The sequence below is a fragment of the Dromaius novaehollandiae genome, chromosome 1 (assembly GCF_036370855.1).
Source record: "Dromaius novaehollandiae isolate bDroNov1 chromosome 1, bDroNov1.hap1, whole genome shotgun sequence".
Classification (NCBI taxonomy): Eukaryota; Metazoa; Chordata; class Aves; order Casuariiformes; family Dromaiidae; genus Dromaius; species Dromaius novaehollandiae.
Window position 1 is genome coordinate 197,100,045 of NC_088098.1, and position 15,224 is coordinate 197,115,268.

Consider the following 15,224-nt stretch of genomic DNA (forward strand, 5'->3'; position numbering starts at 1 on the left):
GAAGGCAACTCTTCCAGAACTCTCATCAGCAGTACAGACACACTGAAGTGTATATAGTATTAAAAACAAGACATGGGGAAAAATGAGAACATTTAAGAACAAAATACTAGAACCACACAGGTGGAGATACAGAGCATAAACTTAATGTGATGAGAAGCAAAAAGTCCATCAGAACAGTAAAGAAAAAGATAACCAATACTGAAGAGACAACAGTAAGGAACACAAACAGTGAGCAGAAAGATGAACAAAAAGCGAAAATAAGCCCCCTGCTATTCTGACATCTGCCGTCATATAAACACTAAAAGACGGACCATTAACTAAAAAGATGCAAGAGAGTCTATAGAAAAACAAGATATGACTAACACTGAGGGGAAAACATAAGAAGGGATTTCCACGTTATAATTTGTTTTGGTTCTTAAACCAAATTTAGTTCTTTGTTCTTAAAATCAAGACTTTTTCTCCCTATCATAAACTTTCTACCAAGGAAAAAAATGAAATATCCTTGTCTGCTTCCAAACGCTTTGTTTAATTTAGCAAAAATTAAACATCTGTAGAATATTAACCAAACGCACAGATTTTTGTTTGGTTTCATACAATCATCAGTTGTTTTCCAATTCTAAAATGAGTACTGAAGAAAACCAGAAATATTCCTTCTAACTTTTTTCATCCACCATTAAGCACCTTTTACATTATAAAACATTGATACATGTATACACAAAGATAACCTTATCAATAAGAAGAAAAAATATTTAATATGACCATTACATGCTAGATTTTATTACTCATGAAATAAAGATCATGTTTGAACAGCTTTGTTGCTTTGATCAGCTGCCACCTTCATACACTAAGAAAGCAATACGGATATCTTTCTTTGAACAGCGGTGTTAAAAATACAATATGTACCTGCAGGAAATCCCATTACATTGAATATTCTGTCCAGCTGGTCATGATGATAAGGATTACTAGTTTTGATATCTTCTTGTCGACAATGGAATATCGGCTCTGATGTTAGCAGCTCTGCAAATATACACCCTATGGCCCAAATATCTTTAAAAAAGGAGAACACAAATAAAAATCAAATGAATCTTTCCAAAAGCATCTTGGTGAGACAGAGTGTTAGCTCTTAACATATGACAGATAAGGTCCCTGCATTGAAAACTTCACGTTTCTACTATAAACGTGCAGTACTTCATCAATTTTTCCCTTAAACTACTCTTGCATGTATACAACTCATTAACTTTACAAGAGTTGAAAAAGCAGTATACAGGTTTTTTGTTTGCTTGTTTTGTTTTGTTTTTTAAGTATTACCATTTATTGCTATAGAAAGTGATTTTAAGAAAAATACTGAATAAAAGGCATGGGAAACTGTCCACACACACAAAATATAAATGAAGAGCCAATCAACATCCTATCCAGCTCACTTTCATGCTGCCTTCCCCCCCAATGTTTTATACCCCCAGTTAGCCACTAGCTTTACAAAATATTAAAAGACCAAAAAACCCAAAGCTGAAAAGCAATAATATTGGAATAAACAGAATTCTACCTACACAACTTTGCAGAGAGAGATGAATTATAAAATTGCAATTGCTCCATGCGCAAGTACATCACCCCCTTTTTCATACTATTCATTTTTAAAAAGCTACCAATATGCTTTTCCTTCTGGACAACCTCCTGCCCTCATGCTTTTATCAAAAAAAAATCCTTTCAATTTTAATTTTTGTGTCCCAGTGTGCAAAAATCACACAGCCTGCATTTTCCTCAATTGTTTTCCCTTTTTTTCCTAGTATGTATATACACAATTTCTAACTTATTAATGTAGTATGCACAATGCAATTTCTAATTTAGTAATGTAAAGCTACACTGAACCTTGAATGAACAAGAGAAGGTCACGAACAAGGACAAAAGCAAGTGATGCAGACAGCATAACCCCATTATTCAGTGTTTGTATACAGTCAGGTTTTATCTACACTGAAAAAAATTATGTGTTAAAGGCCATGACTGACCGTGCAGTTTCACATGCTGCAAGCAGAAGAAAATGCCAGTAAAGGGACATGAAAATGTAATAAAAAAAGCAGTTTAAATGAACAGATAAAGAAATACATTTAATTATTAAAGAAAATAAAGTATTAACAGAAAAGTTGCTGAAAATAAATTTAAGCGATAAACACTGAAACTTCCGACAAAAACATTGACACAAATTTAAGAAAATAATGGTGAAGTCTGACAAAAGAATTTCAGGTCCCACAAGTAATAATATATATGCCAACGTACAGCCTTCATGGTTGTGCAAAACAGACAGAGCACTGCAGGGAAAGCTGTTCCCCCAGAAATGTTTGCTAGCCTTTAACGGGTCTTTTAAACTAGCCAGCAAAGGTAGTCTAGAGGGGAAAACTTCCCAGTCCTTTTCTCTACAGTCTCTCTCGTGCATAGAAAACCCATTTGCGTCCACTAAAGGTGGCCCCCACTCCAGCCTGTTACTGGATTACTCTCCCTGTGCCACAGCCACAGCCACAACAGCTCCTGCCTTCAGAGATTTGTTACCACTAAACTGGCAAGAATAGAGTCAAGCAAAGCAGAGTCAACCGCATCATGCTGGAGCTGTTAAAATCATACTGGTAGAGACAGTGGTATGGAGGAGGCAGCATTAAGCAGATGCAACTCATGCAATCCTAACAGTCTCTGCATCCAGCAGGGCTTCATTTCTTCTTGATAGGCCTGAGGCAGATCACGGCTTAGCCCACTGCATGACGCTGAACAGGCCTCAGCTCTTCTGAAAGCAACCCTGTTCACACTTCTGCTTTGAGAGAGACACGGGGAGAGGCTACAACAGAGAGGCTTGAACAGAGCAGAATTTATTACCGGGAATTTTTATCCTGGGACAGCTTCCATTGAAGACTGACACCCCAAACAGCAAACTTAAAATTAGTAATTTCTCACAGCAAATTCAGTAGTTTTTCTTGGCAGAACGGCCAAGTAAAATAGCAAGTAAAAAAAAGTGTCAGCATGCGTCTTCACTATTACAGTTTGGTTTCAGCGCAGCCAACACATTCTCTCTTCTGTATATTCCTAAATTTAAGATGTATTTCATGCGCTTGTTAAACTAGATTAAAAATCCTGCAATAAAATGAATGCACTGTGCCTTACCATCACCATACAGATTTTACCAATAGTTCTGAGATGCATCAATATTTTGTATTAGCTCTAACAGCATTTACAAAAATCCTGTGTGAAAGTTATATAAAATTATAGTGCCTCACAGGGCATTTGGAGACAAAAATCTGAAATACCTAACTCCTATATCTAGCCAGAGACAACAGTAAACTAAGCAATTTGTCAAAGCTTAGCTTTCCCTCAAGAAATCAGTACCATACCCTTAACTCAGCTGCTGTCCTCTGTACTAGGAACCACGTAACAATGCTCCAGTAATCTGCACGCGTTTGGCATAAAGGACACAACAGCAAGTTGTCCTCCGTTTTACTTACCAATAGCTTTGGTATAATGTCTTGCTCCAAGAAGCAACTCTGGAGCTCGATACCAGAACGTTACAACTACTGGATCCAAGTCTGCTAAAGGCTTCAGAGGTGAATTAAATAATCGGGCAAAGCCCATGTCAGCTGCAAAATTCAAAGAGAGATGTTTTAAAATTTTAGGAAAACTACAATTATTTTTTAAATGAACTGATTGCGTTTACTTGTTAGTGCTACCATCACTGTGCTAAAAAATAAACACACACTGTAGCAGATACGAACTCTGTGAACATATTTCACTTTCTTTAAGATTTTGTAGAAGTTACTGGATGTCATCACATATAAAGTATATCATTATAAATCATTGCTAACAGGAACCACTGAGAACAAAGAATTAACCACTGTTCTGAAAAAGCGTATCAACTCACTTCTCTCAGGACACTGGTAAATCCTGACTCATGTTACCTGATACTATCCAGTAAAATATTCCATTATTACAGCACGGTCTTTCAAGAAGCAGCATTTTAAATGTGAGCAAAATTCAAGTTCTGCAAAGGTTAGAATGATTTATAATACATACATGCACATGTCACAAAAGCTACCTCCTCGTGAAGTTAGCTGTAGCAAAGTTTCCTTCACATACTTTAAAAAAATGGGGGTGGGGGGGTGGAGCTAAACCTACAGTATCTCCCTCCCTTTAATTTTCTGTCTAAAAGCATTACCAGTACCAAGATACCAGTATTAAATACCATTTAGTCTATGATTTTAAAATTCTGTTTGGGGGATTGTATCATTAAAAAACGCTTTTTAGAATTGGTAATATACACCTTCCTAGAAAGCTGTCTGAACTACCAGTACAAATGATACAGGACCAAGTGGGCAGAGGCTAAAATACGCAACTTCTCCCACCAAATCAGTGTCCCTACCCACCACTTCCCAAATCCCCAAAGCTGGGGAATCTGTGGTGCAGGGATATTTGCATGCCGAGAGAGACTCAAAGGAAATGTGATCAGTAATCATTTGGAGGGAAAAGGAACTACATGTTACAGCTCACTGGTTGAGGGAAACTTGCAGTGTAAATGCCGGTCTCTAACTTGCCTCCACAATCTTAATTTTCTTTTTCCATAAGCATTCCTATTTAAGATTGTTTAATTGTATTTAAAAAATGAAACATTTTACAGTTTTCTACATTAAAATATCAAGATTACTCAAGATATGATCAAGTCACTAATATCTATGAAGAGGAAAACTGTAGAAGTGAATTTACGACTCAAAATGGCACAAAAGGCCTAAAAAATTATTTTAAGTTAAATACCAGTTATGTATTTTTTAGAAAAATTAGTTACACTGGAAAAGTGGAAGCCCTTGGTATGGGTATAACTTCTGCATTCTTTTCCTGCTGTGGTAATATCTTAAGAAAAAAAAAATCTACATTTTGATACCACACTTTGAAAGACAGGGTCTCCCTGCGCCCTCCCCCCGGGAACGGATGGCTCAGAGGACTGGTGGGACGATACAGAATCTTTCACCTGTCCATTAACAGAGTCTGGCTAAATTTAGCTGTGCTCTAGGTTATTCCCAAATTAATTCAAAACTATCAGTTAAGAAATAAACGGGTGGTCTATGTGCAATGACTAACAGAGAGTTGTCTACAGCAAACATCGCCACCACAGTTGACACTGAACGTGCCCAGAGGCTGACCTATGGTCTCAGTTTTGGGAGTAGCCACTACATTATGAGTAAGGTAATAGGAAGAAATTTTCACTTCTGCTGTCCTTGTACCTGTTTTGTACATAGAAGACCACAAGCTCTGCTGTCCACCTTAAACCGCAGAAGGGTATTAAAAGCTTTCTGGGTAGGATCTGCAGAAGTGTTCAGCCCTGACCTACCTATTCCTTGAATTTCCAAAGGGGAGGGAAGAGCTAGAGCAGCACTGAACACTCCACCAAAATCCTACCCCTAATCAGTATACTAGCGATTAACAGTACAGTTCAGATAAACAAAACAGTAAGAATACAGAGCAACAATGCAGAAGAATAATCTCATAAAAGAAAGCCAGAGGGAAGTGAAAAAGATGAACTATCTTAAAAAAAAAAAAAAAAAAAAAAAAAAAAAAAAAAAAAGAACCTTCCAAACTTGGCTGCATTACCATAACAAATATAAATCGGCTGTGCATTAGCAGGCTGCTGGCAAAGCACTGCCACACTAATGCACATCCTGGTAGAGCTTATTGCTGTTAGACTACAGTTAATTTCTATTTATTTATTTACTTTAATTTAAAGCAATTGAAATTATTCAAATTATCCTCTCACTGTAAACAGTAACTCCCACCAGAAAATTTTAGAATAGTGGGGAAAGTGTTGGGTCCTTCCTACCTTTCCACCCCATTTTGAACATTTAGCATTAGTTCCTACTAAATATTTTGTCTAAATTAATGTGTTTTCTGGACTTTAGGATCCCTTGTGCTTACCTCCAAGGAAGCTGTCTAGCCTTTCAAGAACATTTTGTAGGCTAAATGCCACCTTTGATTCCATCATAAAATTTAAGGTTTGCAGTAATGAATAGTTCCCTATTTAGATTTTATAAGCAGCAGCAAAAAAATGTCATGACTTTATAGGGGTGAATGGAGGAAATATTAAAATCCCTTTTCTTTCTCCTCCTTTTCCCCTAGCTAGCTCTCATCTTTTCCCCTACATCAAAATCCCCCACCCCACACACACACCCATTTAAACAAAATATAAAGACATTTTCCACTTTTCACAGATGAGGCTACAGTATATCATCATCAGAACTGGTGCATGGGTCTAATACCAAGAAGCCAGTCACTCAGAAAACAGCTTTTAGACAATGTGTCCAGGCACACACTAATATTACAGTAACTACTTTACGTGGTACAACTGCATCTTCAGAACATTCTAACTTAAATGCTACACTGGGACTTATCAAAGATATAAACATACCAATTTTTACTCTTCCTCGCTCAGGACCTTCACCCATAACTAAAATATTAGCAGGTTTCTGTGGAAAAAAAAATAAATATACAATACATATACCAAGATAAACCTAAACATTAGTCTCTGAAAAGTTAGTTAAGGTTTGTTTTGCCAGTTTTAAAACAAGTTTGTTTTGATAAAAATGACAAGTTTCTATGTAACAGTGAGGCTGTGCAAGTACCCAGACACAGGCTTTCCCTTACTACATCCTCTTCAACGTTTCTTTCCAGCGCTTCTACATTCCAGCGCTACGGTCCCTGACTACCTGCTGCTGTGGTGGCCGTCCTTAATCTGCAAGGGCAGGCAAGCACGAGCCTTCGGGACTGCTACCCAGGCTGAGCCAGGTCCGTTCAGCAGCAGGCAGACCTGTTGCTTCTCCCCGCTCCTTCCCATCCCTCTCGAGCACACCGCACAGCACGGGTACCGGAAGCCATCTCTACAGCATGTTTTGCCCACAGTCATTAGGCACGTTTGCGGACGCATTTTACATTAAAAAAATTCATGAGACACAGATTAAATATTACCATATAATTTTATATTGGAGAGAAACATCAGCTAAGTTATTCCTCTTTGCAAGAGTACACCAATTCAGACAGCTGCAAAACTTGAAAGCATCACCTTAGTATTAATCGTCTCTATGCTTTTCTCTCCATTATTTTGATGGCAAAATATTCAGAAATCTCATTCTGCCCTTTCTTTCTTTTATTAAGGAGGTGAGTTAAAGAATTGAGCTAGAGTTCAACTGGTTATATACATAACCATTCAATTCTTAATCATTCCCCTCTCCTCCTTTCTCTGCCATTCTCTCCAATAGTTCATTTCTTACAATTCAGTCTCTGCCTCTCCAGTCAGAGGAACAGACTCCTCAAATCTTAGCGCTACACAGTGAATCAAACCTGCATTACTTATTTTGAGGAAAAGAGCCAGGAGATTCACAACCGAAGCTGAAAGTTTACTAGTTTTGTTTTTTTGGTAATGTAGTGATTTAAACATCCACTCATACTATAATTCTTGGACATAATAGGGGCAACTTCGTAACTGCATTACAGCTCTAGCTTTGCTCCCCCAGTTTAAACCGATCCGAAGAAAAAAGTACTCCAGCAACACAGTTTAAGCTATCTGGAAGTTAACATAATAAATCCCAAAATTGCTAAAGCACAAAGAGTATTTTACCAAACATGTATGCTGGGAAATTTTGAAGTACTGAGACTACTAGATCTACTAGGTTGTGGTATAAACATATTTAAAAAGACTTAAGACCACAGCTTGGGATTGATCTTGTAGTAATGCATATAATATAAAACAAGGTGCAAAAAATAAATCCAGCAAAGAATTGTCTCAAGAAACTTGATTGCTACTGCTTATGAAAGGCTCCAACATAGATTTCTGAAAGTGAACAATCCACGTACAAAGTATGTAAAAGGAATCTGAGATGTTGCATCTTTTCTCTGAGAGCAAACTAAAGACAGAAGAAAATGTTATAGCTTGACTGTATTCAAGGAGGTAAGATATACCCCATAATCTTTCCAAAAGCAGTAACAACTCAATAGATCAGACTTGGGCGGTATAAGATCAGTGATAACGTACAAGAAGTTGTCATGCCCCCCTCTCCTTTTTTTCTTTTTAATAATAGCATACACACCACGCGAGTATCACTTCAACAACGAAAATTGCAAGATGTGGGCACACAGCTCACAAAGCTTTGAATTCTGATTGGTTTTTAGAATAGTCTTAGAAAAAAACAAACAGCGTAAACCTCCAAATTCAGAGTTAATACTGAAGTTTAAAGCCATTCAGACTGCTAGGTATGAAAATGCATGATTTCACTACATAAACTGTTCTATTGCTACACTGTGATTCAAAGAGAAAATAAGCATATAGTTTATGAAAGCTGGTTTAATACATCAGGGATGTTAATAAGTTACATGCTTAATTAATATGTTTTGCACAAGGTAGTAGAGGTTAACAATATGATACACAGGCTCTAAAATTATTCAGATAAATCCTTTACTGATTTAAAGTACAATTTCATACCTGCATTTTCCCAGGTCAATAATGCTCATTATAGAAATGCTTATAACATCCTTGTTATGTTTTTTCCTTAAAATATTTTGCTATTTGGATTTTGATAGGGACAAGGAGCCATATTCACACAAAGACCCCCATTATGCCAGATGATTAATCAGCGCAGCGCTGGACAGCAATTCCTGCCCCAAAGATCTTCTAGCCAAAGTATGAGATAGGTACAGGTGAGAAGAGAAAGCACAAAGAGATGAGACAGCACTGGTTGGCACAATAGGTAGCAACAGCTTGATTCATACTCAGCCTTTTTCTCTCCAAATTTATAGAAAAGTTTATAAAATACAGACAACTTAGAATTCCTCGCAGGAGTCTTCTAAAGCCATAAGATGCAAAAATACAACGGTCAGTCTTGAATAACCCTTCACAGAAGTTCAACTCTTTCTAGATTCAAAGGCCCTTTACTGAAAAAGCACTGTTTAAAATAAAAGATTCTTAGTACTGACAACATTTATGCATCACGGGAATCACATCACTGTAAAGAGGTACAACATCATACCTGAAGGGTGTATTAAAAAAAAATTAAATAAAAAATTAGTAGCCTGAAAGAACATAACTGAAAGAATTTTCCAAAACTTGACCATTAATCAACATTTAATCCCTAAAGGGGAATATCTACCAGAAAACAGTACTAATGATAGTATCGGTGTTTCTAAAACCTTTTGAGAACTCACTAAAAAAAAATATTCAAGTGCACTAACAGAAGTCCAAATTTGGGTCAGGAGTTTTGTTGTATAGCTTTGTCTCAGTCCACTACCTGGAGGAAAAAAAAGCAACCTTCCAAATTTGTCTCTTTAGGCAACTGCGTACATTTTAAAAATTTATATATTTATTTGCAAAGAAGAATTAAAAAAAAAACTAGAAAGGAGAAATCTGGACAAACTTCAGTTTAAATTGTGCCATCCAGAGAAAATGAAAGTGTAAAAAGTTCTTATTCAAACTACTTGGGTTAAGCAGTGAAACAAAACTCTTTTAGTAAATTTTATACTGTATTATGAAAATAAACAGTATTTTGAAACAGCAATCACTTTGAAATAACTGCTAAAACACAACTTTTTAAAGCACTTATTTTTATTCTAGTAGAGGCATATTTACTGTTGCCTTCAAGTAAAACAATGTGCTCATGCCAGACAAATGCAAATGAGAAAGCTGTTAAGATCTATAACCTAAACTGAATGTGAACAGAGCCATGCAGCAATGCACAGCTGAGTACCCCACAAAGACTAACAAAACACCTTTGTGATACCTGTAGAGAATGAAGGGAAAAAAAAAGGCAACAAAACTCAAAAACCTCACCTTAGCCTTACAGAAATAATTCATTCTCATAGGAGAATGACCTTGTAATCAAGGCACAGCACTAAACCATACCTTGTCCTAAATCCGGCTTTGTAAGACTTCCTGTCTCATTTCTAGACAAATCCCAATCTGGTGCATTAAATCTCTACTACTAAGAAAAAGAAAACAAAGATGCTCACTGAATTTTTTTTATATACTTCTATTTAAATCATTATTTGCAAAGTGCTTAGAAATCCTAAGAAACAGGCTAATTTCAAACAGAGGCTAAAAGAAACAGAGGGTGCACCAACAGATTCACAGACCTACGAAGAACTTCAGGCAGTCATCATCTTCCGTCTGCCTGTCCTAACATATGATCTGCCCCATCTGTGTCACTTGTGACAGATGTCCATTTACCCTGATCCTAAAGCCTCTGATGATGGATGCTGCACTATCTTCCCAGGCAACCTACCTTGTTTTACTTTTTCATTGCAGTGTCCTTCCTTAGCTTCTAATGCAATAAATGAAGCTACACCAATGGCCTCTTCTCTCATACGACAGCAGAGAGACCAGGCAACCATTCCTTCATTGCAACAACTTCTGGCATCTTTCAAGATCTACATCTCTTTTCAGTCCTACTATTTAGATTAAAAGAACGCTTTTCTGCTCAGTGTTTCCTAGCAGGCTATTTTTGCTAGATGTAGGATCATTGCTGTTGCTTCCCTCTAACTGTTTTGCCTCAGGACCGCCTATTTGTTTGAACTAGAGTGCTCCAAATTGCACACAGTAACCTGCTGAGGCTTCACTAACGCTAAATACAATGGAAGGATTATATTACATGCCTGGCACAGTGTCCTCCAGTTTTTACATCCCAGCATGATACCTGTTTTTTGCCTAGCTGTGTAATGCTATTGATTCATGTCAAGGTTACGGGCCATGGATTCTCTTAGCATCTTTTCTCCAGGACTGCTACTCTTTTTTTTAACGTATTCTTCTATTTGAAGAAATACTATACTCTCATACTGCTTCTTAACATAGATTGAAAATGGCTGTGTTCATTCAGAGGGGAAACTCAAACTTTAAAACACATTTGGTTTTCTATTTTGAAGATAAAAAGGCAAACAACATGATAATGTTTGATGGAATGTAATCAATCGTACATCAAAAAAGACACCATTCTCATTGCTTGTAGCAAATTATTCCTAAGAGTAGGAGATGATTACTTATTCTAAATTCACATACAAAGTGATTGGAAATCATAGGACTGTTTACTTTTTTCTTGCTCCAGTGAAGGTGTTCTGTTGATTCTTCCTTGCAATAAATTTCACTCATCAAAGCAGTGAGGAAAAAAAAAGCAGAATTTTTGGAATGCTTAGCCATTGTGACCTTTGTTAGTTATTACTTTTAACACAAAATAAGGCCTGTAGGAACTATTACTTCACATATTTTTGGCTGTTAGGTTGCTTCTGAACTGAAACAAAAAGTTAATTTTGAATATACCTATCGAGAGAGTAATCAAAATTTCTATGAATTATCTATGGCATTATAATGTAGATGTTTCCTTTTTTGCCACTAATTAACTGTTTGCAGCAGTTTTGTGTATATTTCTGAAAAGAATAAAAATAGATATGCATCCTTTATATCTTTTTATAAGGTTCTAGTATCATCCTAACTTATTTTCATTTGGAAAATCCCACACTTAAAATTTCAGCCACTAAAACATTTCTCAGTAGAGGGGTCACAGTGATGGGGTGACTTATGCCAGTGACTTCTGTTGACCACTAACATTTGTGCATACTTAATGCTTATGCCACTAATTTTCAGAACTGTCCCTCCCAGCAATTTTTATCTTTGATGAGCCAAGATAAATTGAAAACAGTATAATACTTGTTCTCATTAAAAAAAAAAAGTTTTATTTAAAAAAAGTAATACTATGCAAAGTGCTTTGATCCCTAAACTATTTTGCTTTTGTAATCACAGCCTCCACAATGGTTCTATTAAGATTTTGAATTAAAGACATTTTTAGAATTTAGGCATCAAGGTATTATATTAAACAGTACAGGAACAGATTCAAATGCACCACCCCACAATTGCACATAATTTCAATTTCTTCAGCTGCAAACAAGTGTCTGAGAAGCTTGCAGCACAATTAAGTTAAATATGTCTTGCTGTGAAGTTTATAATTCATGGAAAAAACAAAAAGGTTTTGAAAGAGAAGGGCAAGGGCTTATCTGTCTGAAGTTGTAAACTACTTGGAAGAGCACTTTCTGTGAAAAAACATGTAGAAACATAAAATATTAATGCGATTTATCATTTCCCAGCTAGGTCCAGTTACAAGAAAAAACATGCAGCAAAGACTGATTAGATTTGAACTAGCCTTGCAAAATTCACACCCTGTCTCATGAACTATAACCCAAAAAATGTCTGCGCTTCCTAAGGTACGTTTGTTTGTGAACAACTCTGTTAATCTTCAAGTAACCATAACACATACAAAAACATTTTCTTATTAAAGCCAAACGCAATACATCAATGTGGGATGCTCCCTACTGCATTCCTAGCAATCAGAATGGATTCTTTGAACGTTTTGTGGATAAAGAAAATAATTCAATTACATTTCTACTTTGCACAAAACTGACTACCGAAATGCTAAACAGCACTCAAGCACAATGAAAATGCCAGTACTATCATATTCAGCTGATAGCATCAGCAATTCTATGAAGTCAGTTTCTTTCCTTTAATTAAAATTAGAGGACGTATATTCACAACTAAAATTAATTTTACTCAGATCTGTTAACTGATTTGAGGCTTTAAAACAAATTAACAGCAACGACAACCTCAAACATTAGTATTCAAAGAGAACAATGGCTCCACAGAACTTGCCTCACATACCCCAACACGCTTTAAATCAAAATATGAAAAGTTTTCTTTATAAAAAATATACAAATTCTGAAAAGCCTTAAAATATTAAAGATACATATTTTAATCTAATACTTACTGTTAATTATCTTCTTATAAAGAACACCTCATATCAGAGCTGTAGTTCCACCATTTTTTTTAAACAGATTCAAGTGTCCAAATAAAATTCTCATTGAAACCAGAGCTGTTAAAATTACCAGTAACAGCTAACAACAACAAAATCCAAAGCATGCATGCTTAAAAAACTGTCAAAGTACCGAAAGCATTTGGACAAGACAGAAGATGTAGGGATGCCATGTCTATGTCAGGGAAGCCTTCTGCTAGTTACCATCACCATATTTTATCTTAGTTTCAGCCTCATGGAAGCTGTTGGCTTTACTATTATTTTCATGCTTTGAACAAACTCCAAGAACTTTCTTCAGTCACTCTCACTCATTAACTGACAATTTAGGGCAATGTAATATATTAAAACCCATGCATAGACTAATATGCAGGATTTTCAATCACTTTGATCTTAATTGAATTAAAGTTGAAAGAAAACACATAATCAAACCTTTCAGTCCCACCTTTCCCCTCCCCCAAAAACATACATCAGGACCAGCCAGAAGGTGCGACTTTCAGCAAAAAATCTCCAAGAAAGGAAATGTGGTTATCATAAAGAAAAACATTTTTATACCAATTTTGCAGGAAAAATATCTACTAACATGTCATATGTGGTTAAAAATCGTTCAAAATGTAATAACTAACAACAAATAATACAACAAACAGGTTTGCACAAATATATTTTGTGTGTTTTGCTACACAGGTCAAGACAACTGTCGTTGCTGGGGTGATGTTAGAAGCAGGATAAAATGCAGGAGGAGATTGCTCAGCGTAACTGGTTTTAGATATTACGTGATTCAGGATGTAATATCATCTCCTTTTTCAATTTAGAATTCTACTTCACAAATGATGGTTTTGAATGCATAATAAAAATGCTGAGCACCAGTGTTTTAAATCTATTTTGTTGAAGCAGCTACCACAAGTTGATAGGCATTCAGTAGTATTGTATTCTCCTACCTTCTCATGCTTTCATACAATGCAAAAAAATTGCTTATTTACTCTTTGTTTTACAAGCAATTGTGGTACCCCATACCATTTTCCTTAATAGCCCTATTTTTTTGCCACTTAAACAGTACTCTCATCACCTTCATATTGCTCAACTTGTATTGATAATAATTTTTCCTGTTCTGGATGAGAATAACTAAAAAAAGATGAAAAGTCTATTCAAGCTATTACTGTACACTCTCCAGTGTTTTGTCTGCACTTTGCTCTTGCCTTCTTGTTAAAGTACCTTCGTGCACAGAACAAACATTAACAACAATATGCCAGACACTAAGCTCTGTGTCGCTCACGTTGAGAGTGAATAAGATGAAGCTGAGTGTTTGTGCAGCGCAAGCCTAACTTACAAGGCAAATTTTTTATGGGCTACTGTGAAATTGCTCATATTTATGGCTAATCAAAACTGCCGTCTTGTCATTTTGTCACCTTTTGCTGTAGATTATGAGTGTAAATCATTCAAATGCTCCACTTTCTTCCTTCAGCAGGATGCAGACAAAACACTTATTATGGCTATTTCCTGTATTTTAAACAACTTATGTTTCTTGACAGCATTTTACCCACTAATAACTTTCCCTCAACTTTTAACAAGTTATTTACTATTAAAAAAAAATAAAAACAACTGCAAACCCAAGAAAGAATAGCAATCTTTAGGCAGAATTTTTCATTTATGGCTCTCATGATTCCATTACAAATCAGGGTGGAAACTACTTTCAACTTCCCATCCTTACTGAACATCTAAGATGGCCAAAATCACACTCTAGGGTTTCTACTGACCAAGCTTGCTTCACCAAAGGTACATTAGTGATCAAAGAACTTTCTGGTCCATTTTTTTTCCTATTCATATCTATCTCATAACACAGCCAAAAGCTGTTTTAACAGCTTTTGGATGTCTGGCTATTATGGCTTATTACCTTTATCATAGAAGAGCAGTTCAAAATGAGATCTGAAGTTTCTAGGGTGTCCTTCTGCTGTAGAAGTCATACTTATGTTTGTATTTATTTGATACCTGGATGTGAAAGTTATTTCAGCCAGGTCACCTACCACTACTCTGCGACAAATCAGTAAGATCACTCAGCTATCTTTCAAAAAGTGTGTATATACCTATACATGTATTACTCCCCTTGATATATTCTGGAAATGGTTAATAAAAAAGTCCAAAGCTTTGTTGCTTTATTCTTAAATTTCTCCTTGTTCCAGCATGATAATCTGGTATCTAGACATCTTGCAAAAGCCATGACATTAAAGAACAGCCCTAGTAATAAAAGAAAAGGTTAAAGCTACAGAAGAGAAAGAAATCTAGGATAGTTTGCACATCAGTTTATGGCTTTGCATCCCAAGAGATCCTAGTTTCAAACAGCTTCACCAAGGTAGGCAGGCTTTTCTTATTGATTTT

The 15,224-nt window shown here is 36.1% G+C and overlaps 1 protein-coding gene across 4 annotated transcripts in view; it reads right to left on the bottom strand.

The window, feature by feature from the left end:
• CDK8 (cyclin dependent kinase 8) overlaps window positions 1–15,224 on the bottom strand; it is an 87,515-nt gene that overhangs the window by 17,529 nt on the left and 54,762 nt on the right. For all 4 annotated transcript variants that reach the window (XM_064504991.1, XM_026108894.2, XM_026108893.2 and 1 more), the window contains 3 exons: window positions 6,428–6,485; window positions 3,483–3,614; window positions 904–1,047 (listed from right to left, as the gene is read on the bottom strand). In XM_064504991.1, the coding sequence (XP_064361061.1) occupies window positions 904–1,047; window positions 3,483–3,614; window positions 6,428–6,485 (334 nt within the window). The remainder of the gene's footprint in view (window positions 1–903; window positions 1,048–3,482; window positions 3,615–6,427; window positions 6,486–15,224) is intronic.